The 13,651-nt window shown below is 35.2% G+C and overlaps 3 protein-coding genes across 4 annotated transcripts in view; 1 reads left to right on the forward strand and 2 right to left on the reverse strand.

Moving 5' to 3' along the window:
* btr09 (bloodthirsty-related gene family, member 9) overlaps positions 1 to 4,816 on the reverse strand; it is an 8,587-nt gene extending 3,771 nt beyond the window's left edge. Inside the window, exons 1-5 of one of the 2 annotated variants that reach the window (XM_016554199.1) lie at positions 4,747 to 4,816; positions 1,713 to 1,768; positions 1,049 to 1,602; positions 695 to 790; positions 287 to 520 (exon numbers count right to left, since the gene is read on the reverse strand). In XM_016554199.1, coding sequence (XP_016409685.1) covers positions 287 to 520; positions 695 to 790; positions 1,049 to 1,602; positions 1,713 to 1,758 — 930 coding nt within the window. In that variant the 5' untranslated portion in view covers positions 1,759 to 1,768; positions 4,747 to 4,816. Of the gene's footprint in view, positions 1 to 286; positions 521 to 694; positions 791 to 1,048; positions 1,603 to 1,712; positions 1,769 to 2,379; positions 2,604 to 4,746 lie in introns of those variants that run through there. The other variant, XM_016554198.1, reaches the window with a different exon arrangement.
* On the forward strand, positions 4,752 to 10,805 carry faah2b (fatty acid amide hydrolase 2b). Its single transcript, XM_016554200.1, has 11 exons — positions 4,752 to 4,953; positions 6,717 to 6,799; positions 6,889 to 7,025; positions 7,823 to 8,032; positions 8,207 to 8,326; positions 8,655 to 8,790; positions 8,877 to 8,994; positions 9,121 to 9,240; positions 9,390 to 9,498; positions 9,989 to 10,177; positions 10,406 to 10,805. Exons 1-11 carry the CDS (start codon positions 4,771 to 4,773, stop codon positions 10,579 to 10,581), a joined length of 1,581 nt encoding a protein of 526 aa, XP_016409686.1. The 5' UTR covers positions 4,752 to 4,770; the 3' UTR covers positions 10,582 to 10,805.
* Positions 10,806 to 11,662: 857 nt separating this feature from the next.
* The window catches only part of LOC107741467 (negative elongation factor A-like), a 7,476-nt gene continuing 5,487 nt past the window's right edge, over positions 11,663 to 13,651 (reverse strand). The window contains exons 10-11 of the mRNA XM_016554201.1: positions 12,582 to 12,681; positions 11,663 to 12,478 (exon numbers count right to left, since the gene is read on the reverse strand). Coding sequence (XP_016409687.1) covers positions 12,294 to 12,478; positions 12,582 to 12,681 — 285 coding nt within the window. The 3' untranslated portion in view covers positions 11,663 to 12,293. The remainder of the gene's footprint in view (positions 12,479 to 12,581; positions 12,682 to 13,651) is intronic.

Here is a 13,651-nt window from a genome sequence, read left to right on the forward strand (position 1 = left end):
TCTTGGTACACGATGTAACTACAGAAGAGTCAGGTTTTAAATTGGAAAAATATAGAAACTCTTTGGTCATTTTTGAGCGAGATGCTAACGGTCTAATCAGACTCGATCTATGCTAAGCTACAGCTAAAAGTGCTACCGCCAGACCCGGAGATCGGCTGAATGGATTCGAAAACGGTAAAACTCAACTGTTTAACTCTAGGGGAGTTGGAAAATGAGCCTATTTTCAAAAATAGTGGAGTGTTCTTTTAAGTGTTATCCTGTGATGTGAGCAGAGAGAGACACTGACCTGTAGGAGGTGCAGGTGATCTTCAGTGTGTGAGAACTGCTCCAGCTCAGTGTTTCTCCTCTCTAGTTCAGTGATTTCCTGCTCCAGCTCTTTAATCAGCTCTTCAGCCTGATTCTCTGCTGCTTTCTGCTTCTGCTCCATCACCTCCAGCAGCTCAGACTGACAACTCTCAATGGAGTGGATCAGACTAGTGAACAGCTCAACGCTGTCTGCTTTCTCTTTTTCAGTGTTTTTCTGATTAGTCAGATTTATGAAAAGAACTTTAGTTTTTTTTGAAATGCAAACATCTTAAAAACATACACATATATATATATTTGATTTGTCAGATATTTGCATTTCAAAAAAGTTAATTTTTTTTCATGAATCTGACACATGATGATTTTAATAAACTTGAATATATAAACTTACTTTTCTGAGCTTTACTGAGTGTTGGATTTGTTCAATCTTCTTCATTCGGTCCTGGATCATTTGCTGCACATCTGTCTGAGTCTTTATCAGCTGACTCTACGGCCAGAGAATAATAATTAAAAGCAAGCTTCACAAGGCATTTAAAGTAAACAAGAGTTATCAGGTGTAATAAAACATATTTCTAAAAAAGTGTAAACATACATAAATACAAAATAATAAAGTAAAATAAATTAAAAGCTATCCTGAAAAAAAAAAAACGAGGATTACATATACAAAGATAAACTAAGGGACTGCACATCTTATTTTGAGTAACTGAGTACAAATTTTAAATGTTTTCATGTTGGTATTTCCTACCCTTTTCACTTCACTCTCCTGCTCTACAGGAACATTGTTGTGAGTCTTGTGTTTGGTCACAGTGCAGATCACACACACACATGTCTGATCATCTCTACAGAACAGCTCCAGAGGTCTGTCGTGTTTCTGACACAAATGATCCTGGAGATTTTTTACAGGATCTATCAGTCTGTGTTGTTTTAAACCTGGAACCCTCAAATGACGCTCCAGGTGAGCCTCACAGAAAGAGCTCTGACACGTAGGGCACGACTTCAGGGCTTTCTGTTTTGTCTCTGTACAGATATCACACAACACCACAGGCATTTCCAGATGATTTTTCTTTTTGTAGTGATCTACAACCTCTCTGATTGTTGTATTGACCTTGAGCTTAGGTTTTTGTTTGAATGATTCTTTACAAATTGGGCAGCTGTAGTCGTGACTGTTGTCCCAGCATTTTTTCAGACACATCTTGCAGAAGTTGTGTCCACATGGAGTGGAGACTGGATCAGTGTACACATCCAGACAGATGTAACACTGGAGCTCCTCAGTCAGAGAACCAGTGGAGGACGCCAGGGCTGAAAAAAAGAGATATAAGTGAGATACAAAAAGTACATTTCTCACATTAAATTAAAAAAAAAAACCTTCAGATCAATAATCCATTATTTTATGAGGGTTACTGACTTACAAGATAAATTCCTCCTTTTCTCTTGTGGATTTAGAGATTCTGCCATTGCTTTCGCCCTTTTGAATATTTAAATAAATAATAAAAAAAACACATCAGGTCTTATTTACAGCAAAAATCATCACCATTCATAAGAGTAAAATAACAACACATACTTCTTAAAACTTAAAGATATCCAAATATGTTGTATGTATGTTTATTTTCAAAATAATTAAAATAAATATATATGTTCATATAATTAAAATTCATATTAAATGTTTTCATCTCATGTTAGCAATAATCATGGGGGAAAACTTTTTATTTTGAAGGCTGAAATATCCTTGGACAGACTGTGACAGGAATTCAAACGATTTAAATGATATAAAATAAAGGGCTGTAAACATGATGACGCTTTCACTGCTCTGTATTTAGTCAGTCTGCTCATATACTTCATGCTTCTCAAGTCTTTAAGATGTGAGAGAAAATGACAACATACTTTTCGTCTTTTTAGAAGCAAGCAAAATTACATACATTTAATACAACTCTGATATTATTTTAGTGCTGTAACAAAAGACAACTAGCTGAGCATTTGACTCATGATTCCTGGATTGCTCTGTTTTATACCATACACTGAATAAGAACCGAATAAGACCACTAACATTTTTTTCTATCCTATATTTCTATCACATACCTTTGAGTATCAGCTGTCCTCGCATACATCTTGCGTGCAAATGGATAGCTAAACATTTTGTTGTTTAAAGGTAAAAAAGATTTTCTAGATTGTTGGTTTTCAGTTTGCAGATGGTTGGTTTCATTTCACTGAAAGTTTCCACCCAGCTACATCAGTCTCATAGCTCCTCCCATATTTTCTTTATATGGAACAGATTAAGTATTCCTCTTCTATGGATGTGTTTGATACATATCTGTTTTATATTAGGCCATGAAGAAGGTTAACACAACATTTGTTGTTGGGACCATTTGTTAAGAATATCTAATCAGCTGGAAGTAATGTTTGTTTATTAGGTGGCTGGACATACCAGAAGAAAGAGTACTTCTTCAGACAAATAATACTCTAGATCTGCTGGGGGAAGCCATGACTGAAACAATATCAGTTTCATTGCACTTGTTTCTTAGATATTTTTTGCATATGAGAGGGAAAAACTAGAATGTAATCAGTCATGATTTTAACAACAATACAACTTGAAGAATACATATTTAAAGTATGATTTTCCCCCATGTGAATAAAAACATTTTTGTCTTTTTTAAAAAATGATATTATATTATATATAATTTTTATAAACAAAAAAACTCATTTACTATGGAAAAAATATAATAAATAACACTATAAATATCAGATAACACTTTACAAAAAAGTTCAATTTGTTAACTTAAGTTAACTGCATTAGTTACCATGAAATAACAATTCAAAATAATTCTAAAGCATTTATTAATCTTGCTTAATGTTAATTTCAATATATAGTATATATGACTGAAACAATATCAGTTTCATTGCACTTGTTTCTTAGATATTTTTTGCATATGAGAGGGAAAAACTAGAATGTAATCAGTCATGATTTTAACAACAATACAACTTGAAGAATACATATTAAAAAAGTATGATTTTCCCCCATGTGAATAAAAACATTTTTGTCTTTTTAAAAAAATGATATTATATTATATATAATTTTTATAAACAAAAAAACTCATTTACTATGGAAAAAATATAATAAATAACACTATAAATATCAGATAACACTTTACAAAAAAGTTCAATTTGTTAACTTAAGTTAACTGCATTAGTTACCATGAAATAACAATTCAAAATAATTCTAAAGCATTTATTAATCTTGCTTAATGTTAATTTCAATATATAGTATATTATTAAAATGTACTTGCGCTAACATTAAATAACAATGAACAGTTGTATTTTTATTAACTAATGTTAACAAATATGAATGTAACAAATGTATGCTCACTGTAAGTTAATGCATTAACGGACTATAATGGGACCTTATTGTAAAGTGTTGCCCAATTAATAAACAATTAGTGCTATGCTGTTTTATGCCTTTTTAACTAACCAACCATCACAAATATTACAAGGATTCGGAAGGAAACATTTTTGTTTAAATGTCAGTTTATAGAACAATTCTGCTTACAGAAGTATTGCACAATGGGACAGTAAAAAGGATTATTCATTTTGGATGATGATAAAATCATTTATATTAAGATGTGCATAGACAAAAGGCCTTAAATATTTTACAAACACTTGTGCTAAACCAGATACACATCACTGTGTCGTAGATCTGACTAGAAAGGGATCCTCCTTAGATCAAAGTATTAACTTGGATTTTCTATTAACTTTCTCATCCCAATGTCCCTTATTGACCCTAGTGTTGCGTCGACACCTGTGTACAAAACCTCCACGTGACCATACGTGTGGTGACTGCATCTGTATTGTACTGTAAGAATAGCACTATATTATCTATATGCAGTGTTGGGGAGTAACTAGTTACATGTAACGGCGTTACGTAATTTAATTACAAAATAAATGGAACTGTAATCAGTTACAGTTACTAAGAAAAAATGTGTAATTAAATTACAGTTACTTATGAAAATGTTAACGATTACAAAGGGGATTACATTTGAATATTTACACACATCCACATACAGATTTAATTGATTTATTTCCCAAATTGCACTGACTACTCTGAGACATACGGCCCTATAATTTCCGCGATGCGGAAAACACAGACTGGTTCGTAGAATCCAGTCATAAAAACGGAAGTCCTATAGCCTAACGCGGACGGAATATGCCACATTTTGGACGAATACATCAAAAGTAGGTCAGTACACTTGAATCAAAACGCGATATGGACTAGTGTCTGAGAATATTAAGCCGCAAAAAAGACAATATATGAATCCTGTGTAACCTATTACATTTCCAAAGTAACCTTCCCAACACTGTCTACATGGGAGATAAATGAGGTCAAAGTTCAGCATCTATAGAGATAAATAGCTGTGGGAGTGGCATGTGTGCACTGCGCTTTACATTTCTTACCATGTGATTTTTGCCTTCGCCACAATGGCTTTGACAATCGGAGAGCGTGTGCGGTGCTTCCTGCTGGTCCTCGTGCCCAGGCTGTTCCTGGCTCTCTTTAGGCTGGTCTCACCCGGCACAAAGCGACCAAAACATCTCCCTCCAATCAGAAACCCACTGCTTACTCTCTCTGCAGTGCAACTGGCTGAGAAGATACGCAGAAGAGAGGTTTGAGCTTTTCCTTGCAATTAGTTCTGTCACAGCTGAGCATTAGGGATTGTATTTAAAATGAGTGTTATGTCATTGTGATTGAGAGTGATTGAGTTTGTTTTGGGTGCTGGCCTGGATTTATAGTGGAATAATGAATGAAAGATAACCAATAACTGCATCATATCTTGTAAAGAGTACTCTGTGTGTTTTATGTTTAGGTTTCTTTTTGCACATTTAAAGAAAAGCTGTTTCACAAATAACACTGGTTCTATTTTGCCAGGCATCAGTGGCTATAGTGTGCACTACAAGAATGACAGGTCAGCACCCAGCTGAAATGTAACTTGTTGCAGTAACAGTGTCTCTATTCCAAAGGTTTAAATGGCATATATTTCTTAACTGGACTTAAGTAATCTTAGGTTATCTTGTCAACTTTATCATGGATAATTGTCACAAAGGGCTCTGAAGTGCAAATGATCTGGCACAATAAATGTCGATCATGGCTCAATGCCTATGACCTTACGTCCAAAGCTCCTACATGTGGAGAAAATACAGTATATATTACACTGTGCTTTTTCAGATTTTTCTGCTTACTAAATAACAAATGTAAAAATATTATTATTAAATATATTTAAATGTATTATTAAAATCAAGCAGTCTTTAAATTGTAACTAGCAAGTTTGTTTATATTCCAAAGAAAAAAAGCATATGTGACCCTGGACCACAAAACCAGTCATAAGGGTACATTTTTCAAAATTGAGATTTATACATCATCTGAAAGCTGAATATTCAATTCAAGTTTTCAATTCAAGTTTATTTGTATAGCGCTTTTTACGATACAAATCGTTGCAAAGTAACTTTACAGCAAATTAAGTTTCTACAATATTTAGTGGTAGCTTATCAGTGGTGACTGTCAATTAATGTACATATGAAATGAACAAAATGGTAGCAATCGGACAGGTAGGATCTAAACCATCTTAAAGCCTGCCCTTGAATACCTGTATAATTTTGTAATCGATCTAGGAGTATGTCATGATCTATAGTGTCGAACGCAGCACTAAGAATAAATAAGCTTTCCATTGATGTGTGGTTTGTTAGGACAATATTTGGATGAGATACAACTATTTAAAAATCTGGAATCTGAGGGTGCAAAAAAAATCAAAATACTGAGAAAATCGCCTTACTCGCCAATGCATATTACTAATAAAAAATTACGTTTTGATATATTTACGGTAGGAAATTTACAAAATATCTTGATGCAACATGATTTTTACTTAATATCCTAATGATGATTTGGAGCAACGTGATATACACTCAAAAGGTTCAAAAAGGTTCCTTTTTTTCAGTGATGCCATAGAAAAACTATTTTGAACTTCAGAAAACAGTTCTTAAAATAATTATATTTAATAATCTAAATATAATTAAAGAACGGAATGGAAATGTTCTATGGATGTTAAAGGTTTTTCATGGAACCAAAGATGCCAACAAGGAACAATTTTCAAATGAGATATGAAACATATGAGAACATATTTAGTAAACTTACTAAAAATTATTAGTATCCAAAGCCAGTAATAACACTTTAGACTACAGGCGGGGCAAAATATATTAAACCCAATGTTTAACGGGCCTCTGATAATGTAAGTGCTTGTAAGTCCTCAAACAACATCACTACACTTACAGATTCACCACTGCAGACTGAACTAGACTAAAAGAACCAGCAATTCTGTGTTTTGCCATGGTCTTTTGTAATATTGAGTATTAATCTATTTGATTTGTAAGTTTAGGTTACTAGTGTAGAGGTTGTGCAGGCCTACATTGATAGGATACAGGAGGTGAACCCACTGCTCAATGCTTTGGTCAAAGACAGGTGAGCACTTGCTTTAGTGAGGCATAACAATGTTAATACGTGACTGTACAGGACATTTCACTATAAGTGTACCCTGTCCTCTCTTTCAGGTTCTCAGTCGCCATTCAGGAGGCCGCTCGTGCAGATAAACTAATAGAGGAGGAGAATGGAGGAGAGGAAGTTCTGAGGAACCGATTTCCTCTGCTGGGAGTTCCTCTGTCTGTCAAAGAGTCATTCGCTCTACAGGGTACACTTCCCATAATGCTCTCTGCCTTGCATGTATCAGTATCACCCTAAAGAGGTTTATTTTGAGATTCATTCCTGCTTATTCAAGTTTTCAATTCAATTCAAGTTTATTTGTATAGCGCTTTTCACGATACAAATCATTGCAAAGCAACTTTACAGCAAATTAAGTTTCTACAATATTTAGTGGTAGCTTATCAGTGGTGACTGTCAGTTAATGTACATATGGCAGAAATGTATGGAAAAATCAATTAAAGACGTAATCAAACAGACGATGAACACTATTAACAGCAATTATCATATGATGAAATCAAACTTATAGCAAGTGTTTCTAAGATGGAAGAATGCTGTTTTTGTAACATGGGAAATATGATTTTCAAAAGACAAGTTGCTATCTAATATAACACCCAGATTTTTGACTGTAGAGGAAGTAACAGTACATCCGTTTAGTTGCAAATTGTAATCCAAAAGATTCTGTGTACTGTCTTTTGGTCCAATAAGTAATATCTCTGTCTTATCCGAATTTAATAGGAGAAAATTATTGGTCATCCAATCTGGATGATCAAATGACTGTTCACTAAAAATATAACACATGGACATAAAACATTTATTTGAATGGTTATAATGTTTCCTATCAATATTACTATCAATTGTATTAGTAAAGGCTGCTTGTTGATCCAGGATGGATACATTTTTCCCACACTCCTCTACTGCTCACTCATAGAGACAAGCTTGATAATTATAGAACTGAAAAGGATACTAGAAATGATATTGATTCATGTTATCTGACTGCTGCAACAGGTATGCCCAATTCTGGCGGGTTGAAATCCCGCGGTAAAGTACTTGCCAGTGTGGATGCTCCTCCTGTGGCTCTGTTGAAGAGAGCTGGAGCAATTCCTCTGGGAGTCACCAACACCAGTGAGCTTTGCATGTGGATGGAGTCCAGCAACCACCTCTATGGGATCACCAGTAACCCCTATGACCTCGAGAGGATGTGTGGAGGAAGCTCAGGTCTTGCTAAAAAAAAATCAGAAAAACAGCTTTTTATAAACCTTATATAAATTGACTGTACAAAAATTAGACTGCATTAGTCAATGATTTTGCACTCATGTTCCGGTTTATGTTGAAAGGTTGACAAAACATATACAATATTATTGTAATAAACACCAATTCTTTCTCTGGTAGGTGGAGAGGGAAGCATCATTGGTAGTGGTGCATCTGTGATAGGCATCGGTTCTGACATTGGAGGAAGTATCCGCCTGCCATGTTTTTTCAATGGGATATTCGGCCATAAACCTTCAAAAGGTATGCGTTTTGCTGTGGGAACAATCAGCAAAAAACACAATAATCTTTCTGTTAGTAGGGAAAAAATCTGTATAGCTCATAAAGAGCAGAGGCGGACAGTAACTAAGTACATTTACTTAAGTATTGTACTTAAGTACACTTTTCGAGTATCGGTACTTTACTTGAGTATTATTTTTTCTGGGAACTTATGACTTTAACTTCACTACATTTGAAAGACAAATATTGTACTTTTCACTCCACTACATTTCTATCTGTACTTTCACTCAAGTAATGGAGTTGAGTACTTTGTCCGCCTCTGATAAAGAGAGAGAGTTTTATTACCTTTTAGATGTGGTGTCAAATGACGGTCAGTTTCCTTCATGCACGGGGCTCCAAAATGACTACTCAGGTTCTGGTCCAATGTGTCGCTACGCTGAAGACCTGCTCCCTCTTCTGAAGATTATGGCTGGACCCACTGCAGACAAGTACATCTGACAAAGAAATAAACCAGATAACACAAATATCATGTTTCTACAAGTCAGTTCTGACACCAAGTATATATTTTCTATAGGCTCTCCCTCTCAGAAGAGGTGGATCTGAAAAAGTTTCGTTTCTTCACTGTAGTAGATGATGGTGGATCTCCACTGACATCTCCAGTAGATAACCAGCTCATTCAAGCTCAAAAAAGGGCGAGAAGAACATATAATACATGCATAACATAAATAAGCATGAATGCTTCTGTAATCAGTTGCATTGCTGAATATATGCAAAGTACTTTATTTGAAAAGTTTGTTTTTTATTGTTTCTGATCACAGGTGGCTGCACGCTTAGAGGCAGATCTGGGAGTTAAGGTTAAGGAAGTTAGTTTTCCTCAACTCAAATACTCTTTTCAGATCTGGGACACATTCTTGGCTCTACCTGACAAAGATGGCAAGGTGTAGTAGGCCTACCTGATGTTGCCTTGACATTCAATTTATTAAAGGTTGTATCAAAAGGTTGTAGCAACCACAAGTGCTTATAACAACAAAAGTAGTACACTCAGAGAATTAGAGCAAGTTTGAGTGTGCGTTTGTGTTTATTCCAGCCTCCACAGCCTTTTGTTGAGCTAATGGCAGATGGAGGCTCTGTGTGGCCTTTTTGGGAGCTGATAAAGAGGATTTTTGGAAGATCTGAACACACTGTGGCTGCTATTGGTAAACTCAAACCAGTATTATTTTAGTATTTCATTGAGATACTACTAGTTTTTATCAGTATTTTGAATTGGCTTTTATTTGTATATTTCCAGTGTTTAATTAAATTTTAAAGTTTGTCATTTTATTGTGCATTTTTGTCATTTTTATTTTTGTAGTTTATTTTAAATTAATTTTAGGTTTTAGCTAAATAAAAATATGAAATGCTAAAAATAATTTAACGTTTTTGATATTTTACTCTTTTTCAGTTAATATTTTATTTCAAGTAACTAACATGTTTTTATGGTTTTAGTTCTAATTTAATCATTCTGACTCTAAAACTGATGTATATACTGTATAGTTTTTAGGGAAACAGTAACGTTTTAACTGTGGTTGCTCAGAGTTATTGGGATAATTAGGTCCTGTTCTGTTCTTGTCCTTAAAATGTCTTTCGAACTAACAACCTGGAGGAGACTTAATGCTGGACATGTTTTTCTCTTGTGGCTGATTTCAGGTTTGGCTCTGATGGAGAGTTCGCACAGCTCTAAGCCATCTCAGTTCATCCTAAAACAAATGGAAGAACTGCAGAAAGAGATGGAGGATCTGCTGGGGACAGATGGAGTGCTGCTGTACCCCTCTCATCCTCTACTCGCACCCAAACACCACCATCCCCTTTTTACTCCATACAACATCGGTTACACAGGTAACGATTGCTTAAGCAGTCATTTTAGTGGATTTGCAAAGAGAAGTTACTAAATATATCAGGAGCCATTGTAAGAGTGGTCAAACAGGAATAGACTTTTAATAGATGTTTAAGTTTAAAATCAGTATAGTTGCAGCAAGGCTAATCAATAACAAATGTGTGTAACAGTAGTAGATGGAGCAAAGAAAACGACAATATATTTGAAAACCATTTTACCCATTTCTATAGGGATCCTGAACATCTTAGGCCTGCCGGTGACCCAGTGTCCACTGGGTTTGAGTAAGGAGCGATTGCCTTTGGGCGTTCAGGTGGTGGCTGGGAAGCTTCAAGACCATCTGCCTTTGGCTGTGGCGCTCTACCTAGAGAAGGCTTTTGGAGGCTGGGTCGATCCTGGAATGGCTTAAGCACTGAAGACACTGGAGGAAATGCTGGAACTATAGGCATGACATAGCATGTAAAAAGACAATCTCAACCAACACTGCTTCATCCAGTTCATTTAAAGGGACAGGCACCCAAAAAATCATGTACTCATGTCTCGTATCGTTTCAGACCTTTAAGACTTTCTTCTATGAAATACCAAAGATATTTTGTAGAATGCTGGTAACCAAACAGTTTTGGTGCCCATTGAAACATTTCTCAAAATATCTTTTATGTTTCACAGAAGAAAGTAAGTCACAGAGATTTGGATCGACATGAGGGTGTGTAAATGACGGCAGAAATAGTTTTTGGGTGAACTATCCCTTTAAAACAAATAAGTGGTTAAAAAGCTATGGCCTTTTTTAGTTAATATTTAGACATGACTTGCAAAATAGTGTAATCATTTTAGCAGATCTATACAAGCAGATTTATTAACAAATATGAACAAGAGGAAAATGCATTCTGGGCTTTTCTAACTAGTTATTTGCATCCTACCTGATTTCAGCCAAACACAAGGACACTGTGTAACAGGTATGCTGAATGTTGTCTTTAAGGTATTCTTGTATTGAAAAAGACCCTGTCATTAAGTGTAGTCAATGTGAGATGGGCAGAACACATTTTCACTCAATTAAAAAAATTATTGTTATTGCCATTGCATACTGAATGTAACAAAACCATACAAATAGCTTCGAGTTAAGGCGTATATTGACTTAATTTTAAATCATTTGTAGAATAAGTCTTAAATTAAACCTTACTGTCTAAACATTCAGCTGGAATCGCTTTTCCACTTAAAAAATGTATTGTACCAACGATTACTTGTTTCAGAATTCATACAGAATTCGCCACCTATGTCATTAAAATCTGTTCAACATTTGTGTCTTAGATTTTGCACACAAATAAAATGTAAAAATAACTAGCAACAACTAGAAGGTTTTTTAGAAAGGCAGTGATTCGGTTGTGACTGGTTGTGCAGTGCAACATAAATACAATATTATTTACACTAAAGCTTCAGCAAACGACTCATTCAAATCTGGACACCTTTTCATTTATTTCTTCCTTTTAAAAAAAAAAAAAAACGTTATTGAAGAGTACTAAACAAAAAATAACCTGTTTTACACTGTTTATTGTTTTCATTTTTTTTTCCGTTCAAGGAGGAACGTGAAAACGTTTTAAACCTTCTCAGTGTGAAAACACATGGACAGATTTTTTTGTTTCGTTCATAGGACACTGTAATAGTATGTTTGTACCCTTTTAAGATCTCTTAATAACATGTCAATCAAAAGTAGGTTAAGACACAAACTAACAAGCCCCGCCTCAATTTTGCCTCATTTCCCAGACACTAAGAAATCTGAAATGGGCCTAAAAATGAGAGACGATACAAACATTAACAAAAAGATAAAGAAAACAGTCTTATAAGAGGTCCCTGTCTTTGGCAACGCAGGAAAAGAGATAGGACATGAGGTCAACCAAACAGGAACTCCTTTTCAACTGTCTGAAACCAATATCCAGAAATTCACTAGCGCATATTCCCAATACACCTCAGAATTTGGCCCGTAAATATGTACAGCGCATGTACATGAAATTTGTATTTTAAAGCACTCCTCAGGTGGCGTTGAAGAGGGGTGTGTGAATGTATACATATGTGTCTATGTAAACGCGCTGAGCAAGTGTGTGTGTGTGTTTGTTAACCCGGTCCTCCTCAGGAGACATTGGTTATGGGTTTGTATTTCTTGAGGCGGGTCCATTGCCCAGTAGAGTAGTTCATCTCAAACACTGTGTCCACCAGCATGGTGGTGCTGCCGGTTCCGTCCGCTTTAGGCAGTACTTCTGTGTGCTCGCTCAGTTTGATCTGAATGATGTCACCCTGCTCTGGACAGGGGTTTTCTGTTGGGAGGAAGGGACAGACAAATATTAGAAGGGTCATTTAGAAAATAGAGGAACAGTAAGTAACAGTAAAAAAAATCTGATAAAATCAAACCCATAATACCTCGAGATCCTGCCATGAAGCCCAGGATGAGGGCTTTTTCTGGCCGTGTAACTTTGTTTGCGGTCTTGAACATTTCTTGCGCAGCATACATCTGTTCTCTCTGTGGGGAACCAAACATGCAAGATAAAAATTTTACTTCCCAGACTGTAAACTATGATTCCAAAGTTTGAGGTTAGTATGACTAAAATGAATACTTCTATTCAGCAAGGATGCATTAAATTGATCACAAGTGACAGTAAAGACATTCATAACAAAATAATTCTATTTCAAATAAATGCTGTTTTTTTACTTTCTATTCATCAAAAAATCTTGGAAAAAAAGTATCACCATAAAAATATGAAAACATACTGTAAAATATTAAAATATATATAAAAAGTAGCACAACTGTTTGCACCAAATCAGCATATCAGAATGTTTTCTGAAGGACCATGTGACACTGACTGAAAATTCAGCTTTGCTATCACAGGAATAACTGACATTTTGAAATATTTTTTAATTGAAAACAGTAATTTTAAATTCAAATAATATTTCACAATATTACTGTTTTTACTGTAGTATTACCCAATTAAAAGTCCTCTTTTTTTTTTTGCATAAACCCAAACTTTTGAATGTCAGATTCATTGTCATTCTCAGTGTCAAAGGCTATATTAAGGGCACAAAATTACAATTTAACTTCTGAAATTCTACAATTTTCTCAAAACACCTATTAATGAAATTTCTGAATAAAAGTGTTGTCTAGTAACATTTAAAGGTGACATATCATGAAAATCTGACTTTTCCAGGTTTTAAGTGCTATTATCAGGTCCCCTACCAACCAAGGAAACGTGAAAAAGATGAACCCAGTAACTTTGTTTTGGGAAGCCTTTTTGTGCAAGCGTCTGAGAAAACGAGCGCGTTTGATTTTGCTCACTTGGTGACGTGGCAAAGGGATCTCATTATAATATTACCAGCCTCCCCTTAATCTGTAAGTTTACACCCACGGTGCCGTTATTGTGTTTTCGCAAGCGACAACGGTGTATTAGTTCTAATGCCATGGCGAAAGTTTGAGCAAAACATGCTAACTGTTCTGT

This window comes from Sinocyclocheilus rhinocerous, unplaced genomic scaffold, assembly GCF_001515625.1.
Source record: "Sinocyclocheilus rhinocerous isolate Xijiao unplaced genomic scaffold, SAMN03320098_v1.1 scaffold105, whole genome shotgun sequence".
Classification (NCBI taxonomy): Eukaryota; Metazoa; Chordata; class Actinopteri; order Cypriniformes; family Cyprinidae; genus Sinocyclocheilus; species Sinocyclocheilus rhinocerous.